The sequence below is a fragment of the Metarhizium album genome (genome assembly GCF_000804445.1).
Source record: "Metarhizium album ARSEF 1941 chromosome Unknown scaffold_3, whole genome shotgun sequence".
Classification (NCBI taxonomy): domain Eukaryota; kingdom Fungi; phylum Ascomycota; class Sordariomycetes; order Hypocreales; family Clavicipitaceae; genus Metarhizium; species Metarhizium album.
In genome coordinates this window covers 1510114-1524590 of record NW_024467577.1, presented here as the reverse complement: position 1 = coordinate 1524590, position 14477 = coordinate 1510114, and the positions used below count along the sequence as shown (strand labels likewise).

The 14477-nt window shown below is 54.0% G+C and overlaps 3 protein-coding genes across 3 annotated transcripts; all 3 read right to left on the bottom strand.

Annotated features, from left to right (window-relative positions):
* Window positions 1–488: 488 nt before the first annotated feature.
* MAM_02220 (Sec8 exocyst complex component specific domain protein) lies at window positions 489–3804 on the bottom strand (the record flags this gene model as incomplete). The annotated part of the gene is made up of 2 exons (XM_040821019.1): window positions 489–1149; window positions 1253–3804. 2 exons carry the CDS (start codon window positions 3802–3804, stop codon window positions 489–491), a joined length of 3213 nt encoding a protein of 1070 aa, XP_040681362.1.
* A 356-nt stretch (window positions 3805–4160) lies between these two features.
* Window positions 4161–6014, bottom strand: MAM_02219 (epoxide hydrolase; the record flags this gene model as incomplete). Its single annotated transcript, XM_040821018.1, has 3 exons — window positions 4161–5613; window positions 5685–5815; window positions 5952–6014. The coding sequence occupies 3 exons, from the start codon at window positions 6012–6014 to the stop codon at window positions 4161–4163; spliced, it is 1647 nt and encodes a 548-aa protein (XP_040681361.1).
* A 4274-nt stretch (window positions 6015–10288) lies between these two features.
* Window positions 10289–11509, bottom strand: MAM_02218 (Chitin-binding, domain 3; the record flags this gene model as incomplete). The annotated part of the gene is made up of 1 exon (XM_040821017.1): window positions 10289–11509. One exon carries the CDS (start codon window positions 11507–11509, stop codon window positions 10289–10291), a length of 1221 nt encoding a protein of 406 aa, XP_040681360.1.
* Between the last annotated feature and the right edge of the window lie 2968 nt (window positions 11510–14477).

The window sequence follows — 14477 nt, the reverse complement described above, 5'->3', positions numbered from 1 at the left end:
TCAAAGTCGGGTCTCGTAAGCCCGACGGGGCCAATACTCCAAACAAAGGGCCGAGAGCACAAGTCTTCAGGGAATCAAAATAGACTGCGGGTCAAAATACTAGAGTAGATAGCCTTTCGGCCAGTTCAACCGAGCAATCAATATATGAAGCCAAGGAGGAGTCAGCTGCTCCGTTTCCGTACAACATGGTCGATGTAGCACCGGCACTCCATATCACGTCCCAAAAACAGCCAGCCACTGTCTCAAAACAAACCCCTCCCGCGTCGTTTTTTGTACGACGGCGCCACGCCTGACCAGCAGCTGTCGTGCGCGACGTTGACGTCATGCCACGGACATGAAAAAGCCGCCGACTGACCAGGTTGTCTACCAGATGTCTCGTGCAACCATCCACTGGACACATATCGGCCGTCCTCCGTCCTCCTGCGCCTGGGCACCGAGTACGCCTCCTCCTGCGTCCTGCGGCCGCCAAAGCCCAATGTGCACGACTGCTACACGTGTTCGCCTAGCTCGAGCATCTTGTCATCCAGCTGCCTCTTGGCGGCGCTCGCAATGCCTCTCTCCCTGTTGCTCAAGCCCTCGCTGAAGCACAGCTCCAGCAGCGCCTTGAGCTCGTCCAAGGTGAACGACTCGGCGTCGTCGTCGTCGTCGTCGTCGGCGCCGCTGCCGGCCTCCCTGTCCTTGGCCTCCCTTGCCTTTTCTACAACCGCGTCGGGTCCCCCGTCAAACAGGGCAAAGTAGTTCGCTGCCCTTGCCAGGTCGACTCCTTCCTCGACGTTTTTCAGGTTCTGTTGCAGCACCAAGATGTTGAGCTGCATTCGCCCACAGCCCATTGCGTTCATGGGCGATGCCAGCCTCGCGTTGGACACGAGGTAGTTGTTGATGAGGAGGCCGAGGCCCGTGCGGATGAAGGCGACTTCCTTGTCGCGCAGGTACCGGACAATGGTTTCGTCGAAAAGCACCAGTTCGAGGTTGAGAGAGAGGATGGGCGGGTCTGGCTCGCGGACCTCTTGCTCGAGGAGGTATGGTGCCAGCGAAGGGGAGAGGGCATTGTGCAGCGAGTGGACAATGCGAGTGCGCGCTTCTGCGTGAAGAGTGAGGAGGGCGGTTTTGGCGAGATCTTGGTATGAGGAGACGATGTCGTCGAATGTTCTGGAGCCCTTTGTTAGACCATGCCATGCCTTGTCGTGAGAGGTATAGGCGGAGAGAGGGGACACGGGAGCCCCCCCAAAAAAAAAGGGAAAAAAAAACTTACTGCACTGTTTCTTGGGTAAGAGGTAGCTGGACGCGAGCTTGGTCCGAAGCAGCTTTTCCGTGGTCGTTCATCAAGGTCCATCGTCGCTTTGCTTGTCGAGGCACGGCTTGTCTTGAAGAATCTGTGGTGTGGGCTGTTATGTACCGCAGGCTCGAGATTCTGGCCGACAGCCACTTCATGCTCGTGTATAAGAGACACAGCGACGAGATGGTGTCTCTGTCTTGGATAATGTCGTTCATTTCAAGCGGCGAGGCGTTGGTTTGCTCAATCAGCGCTTGACTCTCCTTGGACAGAAGCTCTGCCAATGACGATTCCTCGGCATCCAATACCTGCCTCATGATATCCTGCAGCGGCCCGGGCTGGGCAGAGAAGCGTGCCGAGGCCCTCAAGTTGTTTGCGTCCTCGCCGTGGTCCTGCGTCTTTGTCACGAGCGACCTGTACCAGGTAGAGCATCGATCGTGGTAGCGCTTCATTTGCGTGACGATGAGCGAGCTCAGTGCTTGGTCTGGCGGGATCGTGCCCAACATTTTGCAGAATGCAGTGACAACTTGGAAAAACTGGATGGCGCCCTTGAATATAGGCCGTGGCGCCACTTGTTTCCACGCTTGGTCTTGCAAGAAGGAATCTGCTTCTCTAAACACCGTGTCGCTGAGCTTGCTCAGCGTCTCGTCGAGTTGAGGCTGGAAGACGTTGACGAGGAAGTTGTCGAGGAATGTTGTCAGTGTGCTAGTGGCCAGGTCAGAGCCTGGGGGAACAATAGTCTTGAGCCGTTGAAGGAATGTCAAGGTCGGGGGAAGCAACAAGCTCATGTTGAAGACGCTCGGCTCGACGAGCGACTTGTAAGATCCAGTCAACTGTTTGCTGGATCCCATCAGTCCTTGACCCGTATCTCGCCTCGTGAGACCGCCATCCACGGCCACACGGTTCTTCTTGGAATCGAAGCCGTGCTTCCGCGTGCCACTTGTGAGTCCCGGGACTGTGGCCTGAATGATTCCCTCCAACGCATCAAATTCCGTCACCATGTCAACAGATTTGGTGTCCGTTTCTGTAAACTTGAACAAGTGTTCCCTCATGGCGTCCTTCTTGCTACTCGCGTTGGCTCCCGGATTTGGCGAGTCGAATTGGTAAATGTCTGCATCAGTGGTGACATAATTGTGCAAGAGGGATCGAATCTCGTTTTGATACAGGTTCCAAAGCTCCTTGAAGCTTCCCAAGAGGGCACTATTATTTCCAGCCCCTTCGCGCCGGATGAGAGCCTTGACGAACTCGTGGAATGCGCGCTGGCCCTCCCCAATAGCCTCAAACTTGCCGTACAAATTCCACAGCAGGTCGTATATGACGTCGGCTCGCATCTGCGTCTCGCGGCTGTTGTAAACAAACACCCCGTCTGTCTTGCCAACAGTGCCACGGAGTGAGCTCGGGTGTCTCTGATCCACCTCGTTGATGGTTTCGTTGACAACTCCAAACAATTCAACCGGCAGCCGCTGCTTCAGGGTCTCCACAGCATTCTGCAACCTACCAAGCCTGTTCAACGACTCAACCAGCAATCCGATGTAGTTGAAAGTGTCGGCCTCGGGATTTTTGGTTGGATCCTCGGTGACTGCTTTTTCCAGATCCATAGAACTCAGGACCGAATGGAAAGGATGGATGCTGTTCGTGTCCCCATATCTCTCGCCGTAGGCCCCCTGCGCCTTGGCAAGGCTCTGCCATCTGTCCTGACAATACGGCGACTTGAGGTACAGGTGCTCGTGCAGCTCTTCTACAAGAATGTCCATCAATGCAGTTTCCTGATTGGCGAGGTACAATCTCAAATCGCCCAATGCCCCTATGCCATCCAATTCTGGCCGTCTAAGCTTGCGCAATGCATTTTGCAGTACTTCGACAGCACCCAAGAATCTCTTTTCTGATATCCGAGCCTCTAGTTGATCAGGCACGGCCCGCAAATCGTCCAACTCGTTCAGTGTTTGTAGTAATTCGTCGTACTCTGTCGACGTCTGAGAAAGCTTCTTGAGTTCCGGGTCGCTGGAGCACAAGCTAGCCTTGGAGCTCGCCAGCGACTCCCTGAGGTCTCGGACACGTTTCTGAGACGCTTGAATGCTGCCTTGGATCTTGTGAAAAGTGCCAATCGAGCTGTTGAAGCCCTGATGGTGTTCGTGGACAATATTTTTCAGCGAGTCCTGGAGATACATGTGCGTCTCCTGGAACTTGCGATACTCGTGGGCGCGGCCGACGGAGCTCGAGTCGAGCAGCTGAAGCGCGAGTTGGACGGGTATGGAGTCGTTTTCGCACATGGATGGCCAGTCACGCCTAATGTGTTCTAGCACTTGAGCGATCTGTCTCTCAGCATTGGTATCCTGGACGCGAGCTCGTGAGGGCATGTTGCGCAGAGCTTGCGGCGGTACCCTTGGTCCAAGCGGGGGACCATACCGGTCGTTTCTGTCGTTCGGTCGGCCGTCGCTATAAGAGTCGTATGCGTCTGGTGCTCTGCCAAAGTTTCCATATCCGCCGCCGTTGCGCATGGGGACTCCCCCTGCGTATCGATTTGACGACATGATGGCAGACACTCGTTGTTGGACGGTCAGGGAGTGTCGACCATCGGCTTGCGCATCGTCGCTCGGATGCTAGTTGGTGATTTCTAGGCTCAACGAGGGAGGGTTTTTGCTCTCTGCGTTCTGTCTTGCCAGACGCTGCGCCCCATTGGATAGACCCGTTGGGCGTTGGAGGTTCAGATGCGAGACCAAGAGGTAGGTAGGATGTAGGATGGAGGTGGCGTGCACGGACCAAGTTGGGAACACGAGTCTGCATCGCACCCCAGTCATCACGGCGACCAGTCTCAAACACTTCACGCTGTGATGAACCAACTATCAATATTTGCCAAGTAGATTATATGCTATGAATTCTGCAGTCACTACGCAATACTCCTCACCGGCTTAATGGTACTGGGACTTCCCGCACTTGAACTCTGACTGAAATCCTCATTATCTAGGTCTGGATCCCCATACAACTCCCCCATTGATGGAAATAGTGGTGTATGTGGTCTTCTCCTCGCCTTGAAATCCCCGTCAACTTGTCCATGCTCTGCAGTCGGCTTCCCGTCTGCCGCGACACCAAGATGCGATATGCCCTGCATATGGAGTACAGTGCCTGGAGTCCCTGTCGGAGACGCCTCATCTCCGCCAACGACGACTCGCTCCAGCAGGGCTGCTCCGGCATCTGTTGATTTCTGAAGCCTATCATCCCTGGAGACAATGGACTTTGCCAACCTTCTCACACCAGCTGCTATCACTTCTGGTCTCTCCCATATCAGCAGTCCAGGGCTTCCAGGTACACGTTGCCAAGATACAATATTGTACGCCCTTCGTCCCCAGACCCTACAGGTATAGAGGTTTGTTGACACGGGTCCCATGGCACTCGGCTCCTGGTCAGCCACATGGTTTTTGTTATCCTCAAATACCGTAATTCCAGCCGTGGGCTTTCTGGGGCCCGTCTTCAGATCATCTGTAGTCGACGCACTATGCGCCAATAGCCTGATGGTCCCTTCCGCGCCGGGCAGCCATGTCAATTCAGCAATCTCAATAATCTCCCTTGTCGAAAGCTGATGTCTAGGTCCCAACATTCTCAACACCATGAGAATAAATAGTAGCAGCCCCGTCGGCGAGTCACATAGCGCATAAGCGAGGGTATTCGGTTCGAAGACTTTATTTACACTCATCTGGGCATCATTGACTGACACTCGCTTCGGCTTGTCCTGCTGTCGAAAGGCAGTAACATCGTCCTGGGAATAGCCAAGCATGGGTTTCGAAAATGCCATTACTGCTTTACACTTGATCCATTCCATCGGGGTACTTTGCAACGTCGGCGCCTTGAAAGGCGGCGACACCAAATGGACGCCGAGACAAGAGTCAGAATGGGACGTGGCGACATGGTTAATGACTCGCCAGTCAATGTCAGAGACCGAGTTTGGCGAGGGGGCGGCGTTCGTTGCAAGATAATGCTCATAGCCTATTCGACGCATTAACGTGTTCAGCATTTCGGCAATAAGCGGGATCATGCGATTGTTGCTCGTAATCGGGTCGCTGAACCCCAGGCCAGGCAGCGAGGGAATGACCAAATGGAAGGGAATATCCGTTGTTGGGTCGTTGACAGTCGTGAAGGCGTTGATGGCGCGCTTCAGGGACAAGTTTGTAAATGGAAACGGGGGTATCAAGAGCAAAGGAACCGCGTTGGCGTGTGCAGATCGGGAATGGATAAAGTGCAGGCGAACAGGGGTATCGGACGATGACGTTCGGATCGCCGTTCGAAACTGAGGGATGGTTGCATTAAACTCGGCTTCTTGTTCGCGCCATGAATACTTATCCAACCTGGATCCACGGTCAGCTTCGTCGGGATACAGGAGTCCCATGACAGCAACAAGTCGAACCGCAATACGTACCAGTAATCGACCAACGGCTCAACTGTTGACTTGGGCTCCCACCATTCATCCTTGTGAGCTTGGGGAACATCGTGTGGGAGGCGAGTAAGTTCAAGCTTTTGCCTCGTCAAGTTGAGATACCTGCTCGATATCTGCACTCATCATCAGCTCAGCAAACTGGGGTAGAAGCACAGACAAGCGGCCTGGGAGGCCGTAAAAAAAGAAGAAGAGAAGAGAGGGGGAGGGGGGAAGAGACAAGGGTAAGAAGAAGAAAAGAGTTCGTCTCACATGTATGGTATACAATTTGACTTGTTCTTCGGGCGCGGGCGCAGCGTCCTCGGACACAGTCATCATCACAAGGTCCAAAAATGCCGACGACGACGTGGCAAAAGTGTTCCATTGACAAGACGGCACGCAGGATTCAAGGACGGAAGAAGGACATGGAGACAGTGGCATCGACAAGTTGGTCTGCACAAAGGGGCAAATAAAAATAGCACTCGCAGCTTCTCGGCAGACCCTTTTCGAATCTCCCATTCGTCACGACGCCTGCATCACGGGCCGGTCACACACATCAATCACATCGCCCCCTGGACCTTGAATGTTCGTTCCTCTGACAATCGTCGAGCGGAACGTCCCGGAAGACGATTCCGCCTGGGGCCCAACTTCTTCGTCTCTGTATATATGGTCCACCATGTGGCGTTGCTAGGATCGGCGGCTCCCATGACACGACAACGCCAGGCGAGCAGGTAGACAAAGTTTGAAGTCGGAGAACCCCCTTTTTTTGTTTCCGCCCTGGCATGGTTCGCAAGTTCGGGATGCTTTGCTCGGGTGGAGGTCGGTGGTGGCAAGAAGCTTGGAAACTTGGAAACCTTGGAAAGCCAAGAGGCGCGAGAACAAGGTTTTGTTTCAAACAAGTGGCGGTGCACCGGAATGGCCGTGCCAATTTTTGCCAGTTTTGGAACCGCACCGCGGTCCCAGGTGTGGCTTGTGAATCATCCAAGACGAATGTCTTCGGTTTGTTCGATGTTCGATGTGGACACTGGAGATGTAACAATCAGGGCGGAAGACGCAGTTGGAAGGGGCGAGTCACGTGTGGAAAGTGATTTACAGGGGCTGAATCTGTATTTATAGTGAGAGTATTCCCCAACCTCACAGTTGGAGTTTGAGGATAAGGAGCAGACAACCATTGGAAATCCATCTCAGCAATTTGACAGACGCACATCAAGGAGAGTTGCTATATCGGTTGGCAGCACCAGACTTGCACTTGGACATGTCTCCCCTTGAGCATTATGTCACCTGTGGCAAGGTCGTGAATCAGACTCGTGACTCGCGACTCGTGAAGCAGGCACCGTGGATCCATGATGGACTCTGGAGAGTCGAGTCGGCACATGAGAGACGGCACATGACTGGTCTTTTCAGCTTGCTCTTGACAATATTCAAAAGCACTACCGGGCCGCCAAAGAGGGCGCAGGAGAGCAGCTTGCCCTGGCCAAAATACCCCCAAGCTGAGCGTCTGGACTGTGGACTCTGAAGTTTGAACTATGCAGTGGAGGGCAATGTGCATTGTGCATACCAGTACGGATTAACTAATGCAGGGACTCTTGTATGTCTCCAAGGGAGCCACGTGTACGACGTGGGATCCAATACGAAGCAAGTGCGGTAGCACAGTCACACGTGTGGTTTTTTCACCCCCAGATTCGAGGGCCGCGGCGTAGCGGCATGAAGCCTGCTGCATCACTACGCCTGATCTAGGTCGCCACGACATCTCCACGCGCTGGCTGCTTCCATACCGCAGAATGTATCCAAGAGCCGAGTCAATCCCGGGGGGGCAACGTCATCTTTCCGCGAATCATTACCTGCTGAGCCTCAGCTAACCACGCACTCCTTCTCGTACGTACAAAGCCCACGTACGATGGCGACTTTGCAGTCCAGGACCTCGTGGAATGCTTCCTAGCAAAGCCATATTAGACGGAGGCTTTTCCTGCCCGTGCTCAGAACATACTTGCCTCGAACACAGCATTATTTCGCAGCATACGCTCAAGCTCATGGAGTGCGCCTATCCCGAGGCAGCGTCGTCTTTCGGGAGCGACTCCGAATCAATGCGTACCGCTTGCTGGGTCGAAGGCGAGAAAGCAGCTCTGAGTATTGTGATGCGAGCACCCATCGCAGCTAGGTTGGACTTGATGGACAAGGGAAAATTTTTAAGAGCCCCCCGAGGCCCGCGGCTGGCTTCGTCAAATTTCTCCCGGTTCCAAAGCTTGTAGGGCTCCTCCTTGGAATGCAGCCGCGGCCTTTGACCGATAAAATTGCCGACTCCATGCATCAGAGCCGCACAGCACGTGGTTGATTGCCGGGGCCGCGTTGAGGAAAACGATGCCGCGCCATTGAGAAAGCGGCTAGGTTTGCAGCCGTGAGGCTTCGGATTGGACTGAACCCCAGGCATATTCAAGTCGTTATAAGATATGGGAAAACTTGAAAGCCTCGATGAGCTACAGTCTAGGTCAAGCTCACGGAGTATCTCGTCACTTTCCGTCGAGCTAAGCAGAGCGTATATAAACAGACACGAATATATGCCCGGCCTGGGGCATTCATGCACACTTTACCACCTAGAGGCGTATTTTTCTCTCTCCAATAGTGTGCACTCTTGGCTTCTGGGCCATCCGGCCTGTCTCAATCTGCGAGGCTGCTGGTCCGGCCCCTGGCCCGGATGCCGAATCTCACATCAGGACTTGCAATATAGGAGCAAGTCCCCGGTGAAGGGAGAGGATTTGTCCAGTTCTTGTTGTGCGCGACAGTCGGAGGGCATCGGGAGTTACTGCAACCTCGCCGGCACCTGGGCATTTTGCTCCCGTCTTCCCATTGCCGTGACGAGTGCGGAGGAGATGCAGCAGTAGATCGCCAGGGGTGCAAGTCACACAAGTCCAGCACAGCTATATGGGTGTGTGCAAAGTATCCTCTTGACTTTCAAGACGGGACGAATGAATGACGAAACCAGCAGTGAAAGTTCTGTTTTTTTATATCCCCCCTCCCTCTACCTAGGCCAGCCATGTTACTACGCGCGCCAAGGGACGATAAGTGGGGCAGCAGCCCCCGGTTTACTCCGGAAATCTGGGGAGATAGCCGAGCGCTTTCATAATTGGTCCACGGCGGTGAGGCGGCGGAAGGTCGGGCGCTTACTGGTCCCGCGTCTCTTTGCCCCTTTTCTCCTCTTATCCGAGGTCGGGCCTCATGCAAACCATTTTCAGATACTGAAATGCCGCATCATTGCTTCATTTATTCCACGTCAGCTAGTCCCCTCATTTCCCTGGAAACTGGTCCCATGGCAAAACCAGCCTCGTTTGGCCGCCCCGCGGCGAGCCACACGTCATCTGCGGTCTCGACTCTCGACTCCCTTCTCCTCCGTTCCATGCCACCACCTGTCATCAAGTTTGCTCGATCTTACAAGGCGGTATAGAGCGCTCCAAAAGTTCGACAGATTCCTAGAGCTCAACAAGACTTCCAGAGGACCGTTGACAATCAAATGCTTCCGGCCAGCGTGCAATTCCACGACATCGCTGGCATTGAGCAGGCTGCCAGGTGTCGCGAGCCAAAAACAAATCCGGCCATGATCAATACCACCACGTAAGCAGAGGTATGCTCCTACTAGAGCGAGTCCTCTTCACGAGAGCCGCAGACAATGCCGGCAGCGCTCCGGCCGTAACTGGCACCCCACGCGAGGATCGGGGCACCTCGGTCATGAAGCACAACGATGTCATGGCAGGCATCTGGACGACCACGCCGCCGTGCGGTACTGAAATCACGACCGTTGAACCATCCGCAAAGAATGCCCACACCACATCTGGTTCGGGTTGTCCTTTTCTTTGAAGGTTTCTATCTGCGTTTGTTCGGTTTCGAAAGAACCCGTCTCCTCGACAGACGCCAATAGTGTACCCGCCTTACACTTTCTCAGCCGACCTGTGGAGACCAGAGATGTCAACGGCGTCAAATTAACTGGGGGTGTCTCCAAGCAGCTCTATGATAGCGTCGTAGTTTGACGTCTCTCTGAAGAGCACAAGGAGGACGTTGTCCATTTCAGACTCTCGTCTTCCCTAGTAGGTCTACCGACAGCACGTCAATTGAAAAAGGAACCGTACGTCTAAGGCACAGGGGTCTAGGATACTAGGCTATGGCGACCCCCAAGATTTTGCTTTGGTATTCACGTTGCCGAGCTGAAATTCGTGACCATGGGCAGGGAATAAAGTGATGCGGTGGCCAGCCGAGACTTCCAAGTCCCAACGAGCTTTCTCAACGTACAGGGAAGAGTACCTCGCATTGTTCAGTCCATTCCTAAAAGATGCTTCTGGAGCATCAACTGTCAAATTTAACTGCTCACCGCACGTAATGTCAAGCCATGCATACAAAGCTCTACTCCAATGGCGTCGCCTGACCTGCATACGAAAAGAAAGAAGAGGGAAAAACAACAACCTTCCCCACGAATCTACAAGTTTTTATGAACGATGTACATGAAATTGCTGTCGATGCTCTTCCAGCCTTTGACTGATTGGTTGCCTTTGTTCCTCCTAGCAGCCGTCATGCTTCCTTTTATCCTCCAACACAAACAGGATCCAGCCGTAGCTCAGCTGGGCTTACGCGGAGAAGCGCCTGCTGCGGCGAGGACTGCGCTTGTTGGCTTGAACGGCATCTATCTTCAAGTCGGGTGCCTGTCCTGGAGAGCACTTGGTTCCAGCTGCCATTGCCTGGACAGCAGACCACTTGCCGCCGGCACACCGCTGGAATGAGGTTCCGCCAATACAATTCCACATCCCGGTAGTACAAGAAGCGCCAGCAGCAGGAGCTCCCGCGTCGCCACCGCCACCGCCAGTCTCTGTGGTGGTTGGAGCCGGCGCGGGGACGTTGGCCGTGCCAGGAGCAGGCGCTGGGCCCGAGGAAGCAGGCGCGGGGACGTTGGCCGTGCTAGGAACAGGCGCCTGGTTGGTGGCAGCAGGCTGGCTGGCTGCGTGTTCTTGGCTCTTGGTGATGAAAACTCCTCCAGGAACCATCCCGCTAGGGTCTGCGGGAGGTGCGCCGCCCGCAGAAGACGAGGGAAGAGGAGCAGAGGTAGGACCCTGAGGAGCAGAACCACTCCCCTGAGAACCACCAGTAGGCTGAGGACCACTGGCGGCAGCGCAATTGCCCGTGGGTGCCTTCAAAGCACTTGCGGTTTCCTTGCCGAATTGGTCGACGTCCTTTCCTGGATTGGGGAATTTCAAGTCGGTGCTGGGCAAGGTCCCACAGCCGTTACCGACGTTGGCGACGAACATATCGGGCAGGCCTGACAAGGCATCCTTGGAGCCGCCAGAGCCAGTGACGCTAATGGGAGCACAGTTCATGTACATCTCTCGGTTGCCAACCTTGTTAAACCAAGTCCAGGCAAGGGTGTAGTTGCCAGCGGCCAGGTCCTGTGGAATAGTGTAAGAATATTCAAAGGGAGTCACGAGTGAACCATCTCCCGGACCATCCAAGTTGCCGGGCGTGTTTTTGGCCGGGCATCCACCTTCGATAGACTTGATAACCTTCCAGACAGAGTTTTTGCTGGGCTTCAGATCAGTCGTAATAGAGACCTGACACGAACCGCCACCGTGAACAGCACTGCCAGTGAACTTCAACGCCTGCTTGCTGCCCTGAGCAAATTCGTTGCTTGGAGTCTTTGAGTCATAAATGGCGTTCTTGCAAGGGAAGTCAGAGCCATCTGCCTCGAGGGGAGATGATTTTTGTGGCAATCTGAATTGGAAAGGAGCAGGTGCTCTCAATATCATGTGGGCACTGGTGCAAGAGACCAAGCCAGCCAGAACGATCTCCCTCAACATTTCGAATACGGGGAAAGGGAATGAGTGTGGGTCGTGACGTGCCAGGTGAAACAATCGAAGTCTTCGGTGCCGAAAATAAGAGTATCGTCCTCGAGACTAGGTGGAAGCAAAACTTTGTGTTCGTCAAGAACAAGAGTATCCAGGCAAGGAGTGTGCTACAAATGTCAGCATAATTGGCATTTGGCATCAAAGGCTTGAAGGTCAAATGTGCTGAGTTGCTTCCAATATGGAGACAAGACAGGTTAGAGCCGACTTACAAGAATGGAAGGGGTCAAACTGCAACACCTCAGGTGGCGAAAGTGATAATCTCTACGATTTCTAAACCAGAGAAACCTGTAGAGCTTGTAGGGCGAAGCAAACAAGGTCTAGCCTTGGAGGTGGGAAGATGGTAAAAAAGGGAATGTACGTCGTCTCGACGACAAACTACCGTATGAGAAAGGACTGTAGGGTTGACCAAAGCAGATATATAGTTTGCATGACGGGGGACACAGACCATCTTATATGCTAAGACGATTGTGCGTTCCATGGTGTGGTCTTTCTCGCTGAGTGCTTGTTCGGCACACAAGGAGTGAACAAGCAAGCAAAGACGGGCAAAGAAGTGCATCGCAGAATCGCAGAAGTGACCATTGACCGACAGTCATTGGGCAGGCGGCCACAAGGTCTGGGCGCGGTAGCCATTGTGGCGTACTCCGTATAGACTGACTAGTAGAGACGGTGAGATAGGTAGGACAGGACGCGATGGCCATACAGTCCAGACTCCAGACTCCAGACCCTAGGCTGCCAGACTCTCCCCGGGAGGTGGGGGGTTTCGAAGCGCGGCATATCTGCAAGGGGCCACACACAAAACCAAATTTTGAAGGGAAGGCTGACGATGTCGATGTCGATAGGTTGATGATGTCTGTGGCGATGGGCTGCAGTTTCAGGGCCTCAAACTGGCTCGCAGACTAGTGACTAGCGCGGTCGATCTGTGTTCACCATGTGGAATCGTGGACTAGTCCATCCGATGTTGTTGGTGCCTCTTAGTGCAGTGGGTGGAAGGCTTGCCTGGCCCCTGAATACCCCTGCCGCAGTTCGGAGGGTGCGGTGCGCCCAGGGGTCAAGGACACTTTAGTACATGACAGTAGCGCAAAGATGAGCATGCGACCAGAACACATGATATGCGTGGCACGACAAGCGGGCATGACACACGGTCCAGGAGACCGATGTTAAGAAGTGAGCCATATCGTGGAAACTCGTCGCAAAATCTGGTGGAAGTAAAAAGGTTTCCCGGCCTGTTGTCCAGCGACTCGGACGATGCGCAACAGAGGCAAAAACCGTGCGTGTTTCCCATTGTTTGGGTAAAGGCCCGGCGCAGCTCTTCCGCCACCATGCGCCATTGCCAAGGTTTTTGGCGCTGGGACTGCCATATAGCCGGGAATCGCCGGTCGAGCTATGACAATGTGGCTGGTTAAAATCCCCAGTCGAGGACAACGTGGCTGATCAAAAGAGAGTTTTATCCTTCCGTGGCTTGTTATTAGTCCCATGACCGTTTTGCAGTGTGTTTTTGCAGTTCCAAGTGGATTTGCAAGAAACTCCTACGTAATGTCATGCTGCATTTTTCTCCACGGTTCCATGGTCCGAGCTGTTTTGTACTTTTGTTGATAGCCGTGGAGCCATCAGCCGTAATCATCGTGGGGATAACTATTGAGTCCGATTGACCAGCGAAGCGCCCCTCCGAGGAATGGGGGGCGGTTCAAGGTTGGGAGGCCCCAGCAGAGCCGCCACATCCATTTATTTCGGAACAATTGTGCATTGTATATCGGTACTCCAGCATGGTGCATGGTCGACCCGCACCACCGAGGAGTACATGGTAGTATTCGCTTGTTGTAGCCGAGACACATGTCTGGTTCGTCTGGTTGGGATTGTGCTTGTATCTCGTGCTGGCCAAAACATTGTCGGCTGTGCCTACTAGTCTAGTCTCCAGTGGACAGACAGGCTGGTGAGCTAACTTTTCAAGCACGCTTGCTCATGAAAGCTGCCATGCCGTCGGGTGGCTCGTGCGGATTTGCGTAGTTGATGACCTTTTCGCCTCTTTTCGTCCTCATTCCGATTCCATCTGGTCGACAACGAACTGCACATGCATGGTCAGTCACGTCAAGTTGTTCAACTCCCTGCATCTGCATCCCCAGACCATGCAGATCCTTCTGGGGAACAGTCCGTGCGGCACACAGGGTGGGAAGCATGAAGACAACGAACAAGCAGTGAACTCGAACAGGGATTTTCAAACGGAGCATTGTATGTCAGGAGTCAAGTTGTCGCATGCGAAAGCCAATAGCGGGCAACAGATGGACTGAGTGCCCCGTGTTGGTTGATGGAGCGCCCGACCACTGCGGGCTTCCCAAGGCCGCCGCCCTTGTGCTTTTGTTGTTTGTCGTGCACGAATGAGACATTGGTGCACTCCGTAGGGAGCAGACACGAACACTGGTTCCAAATGTCGCTTGTTCACGGACAGCGAAAGAAGTGTCGCTAAGCACTGCGTGGTGAAGTTGGTCAATGCGGCGAAGAGGAGGCGGCAGAAACAAGGAAACAAAGTCCCGAGTTTCAGGGCAGAGCCCGTCGTGGCCAATCATCCAACTGAAGCTAGCCGCCGCCAGCTTTGTCGCGCCTTTGCCAGCTGTAAGCACTGGCAGGCTGCAGCCAGCGGATGTGCTGCTTTTTGTTACCTGAAATTGACAAAACTTGACCAGACTTTAAGCAAACACAATCGCCGGTTGACCAAACAATGTAACGTTGACGTGAAAGTCGGCCAGCAGAGCCAGTCGCCCTCATGCCTTCTTCCCTCCATGACCTGCCATGTTCCATTCGGCAGCGAGGCGACCTCCTTTGTTCGTGAATCTTGATGTCCATTGCCAAGCCGGGAGCCTGCCGTTTCAATGCTGACATGTGCCAACTCACGAGGGGCTCAACGCGCGTCGCGGCGAGACAACTT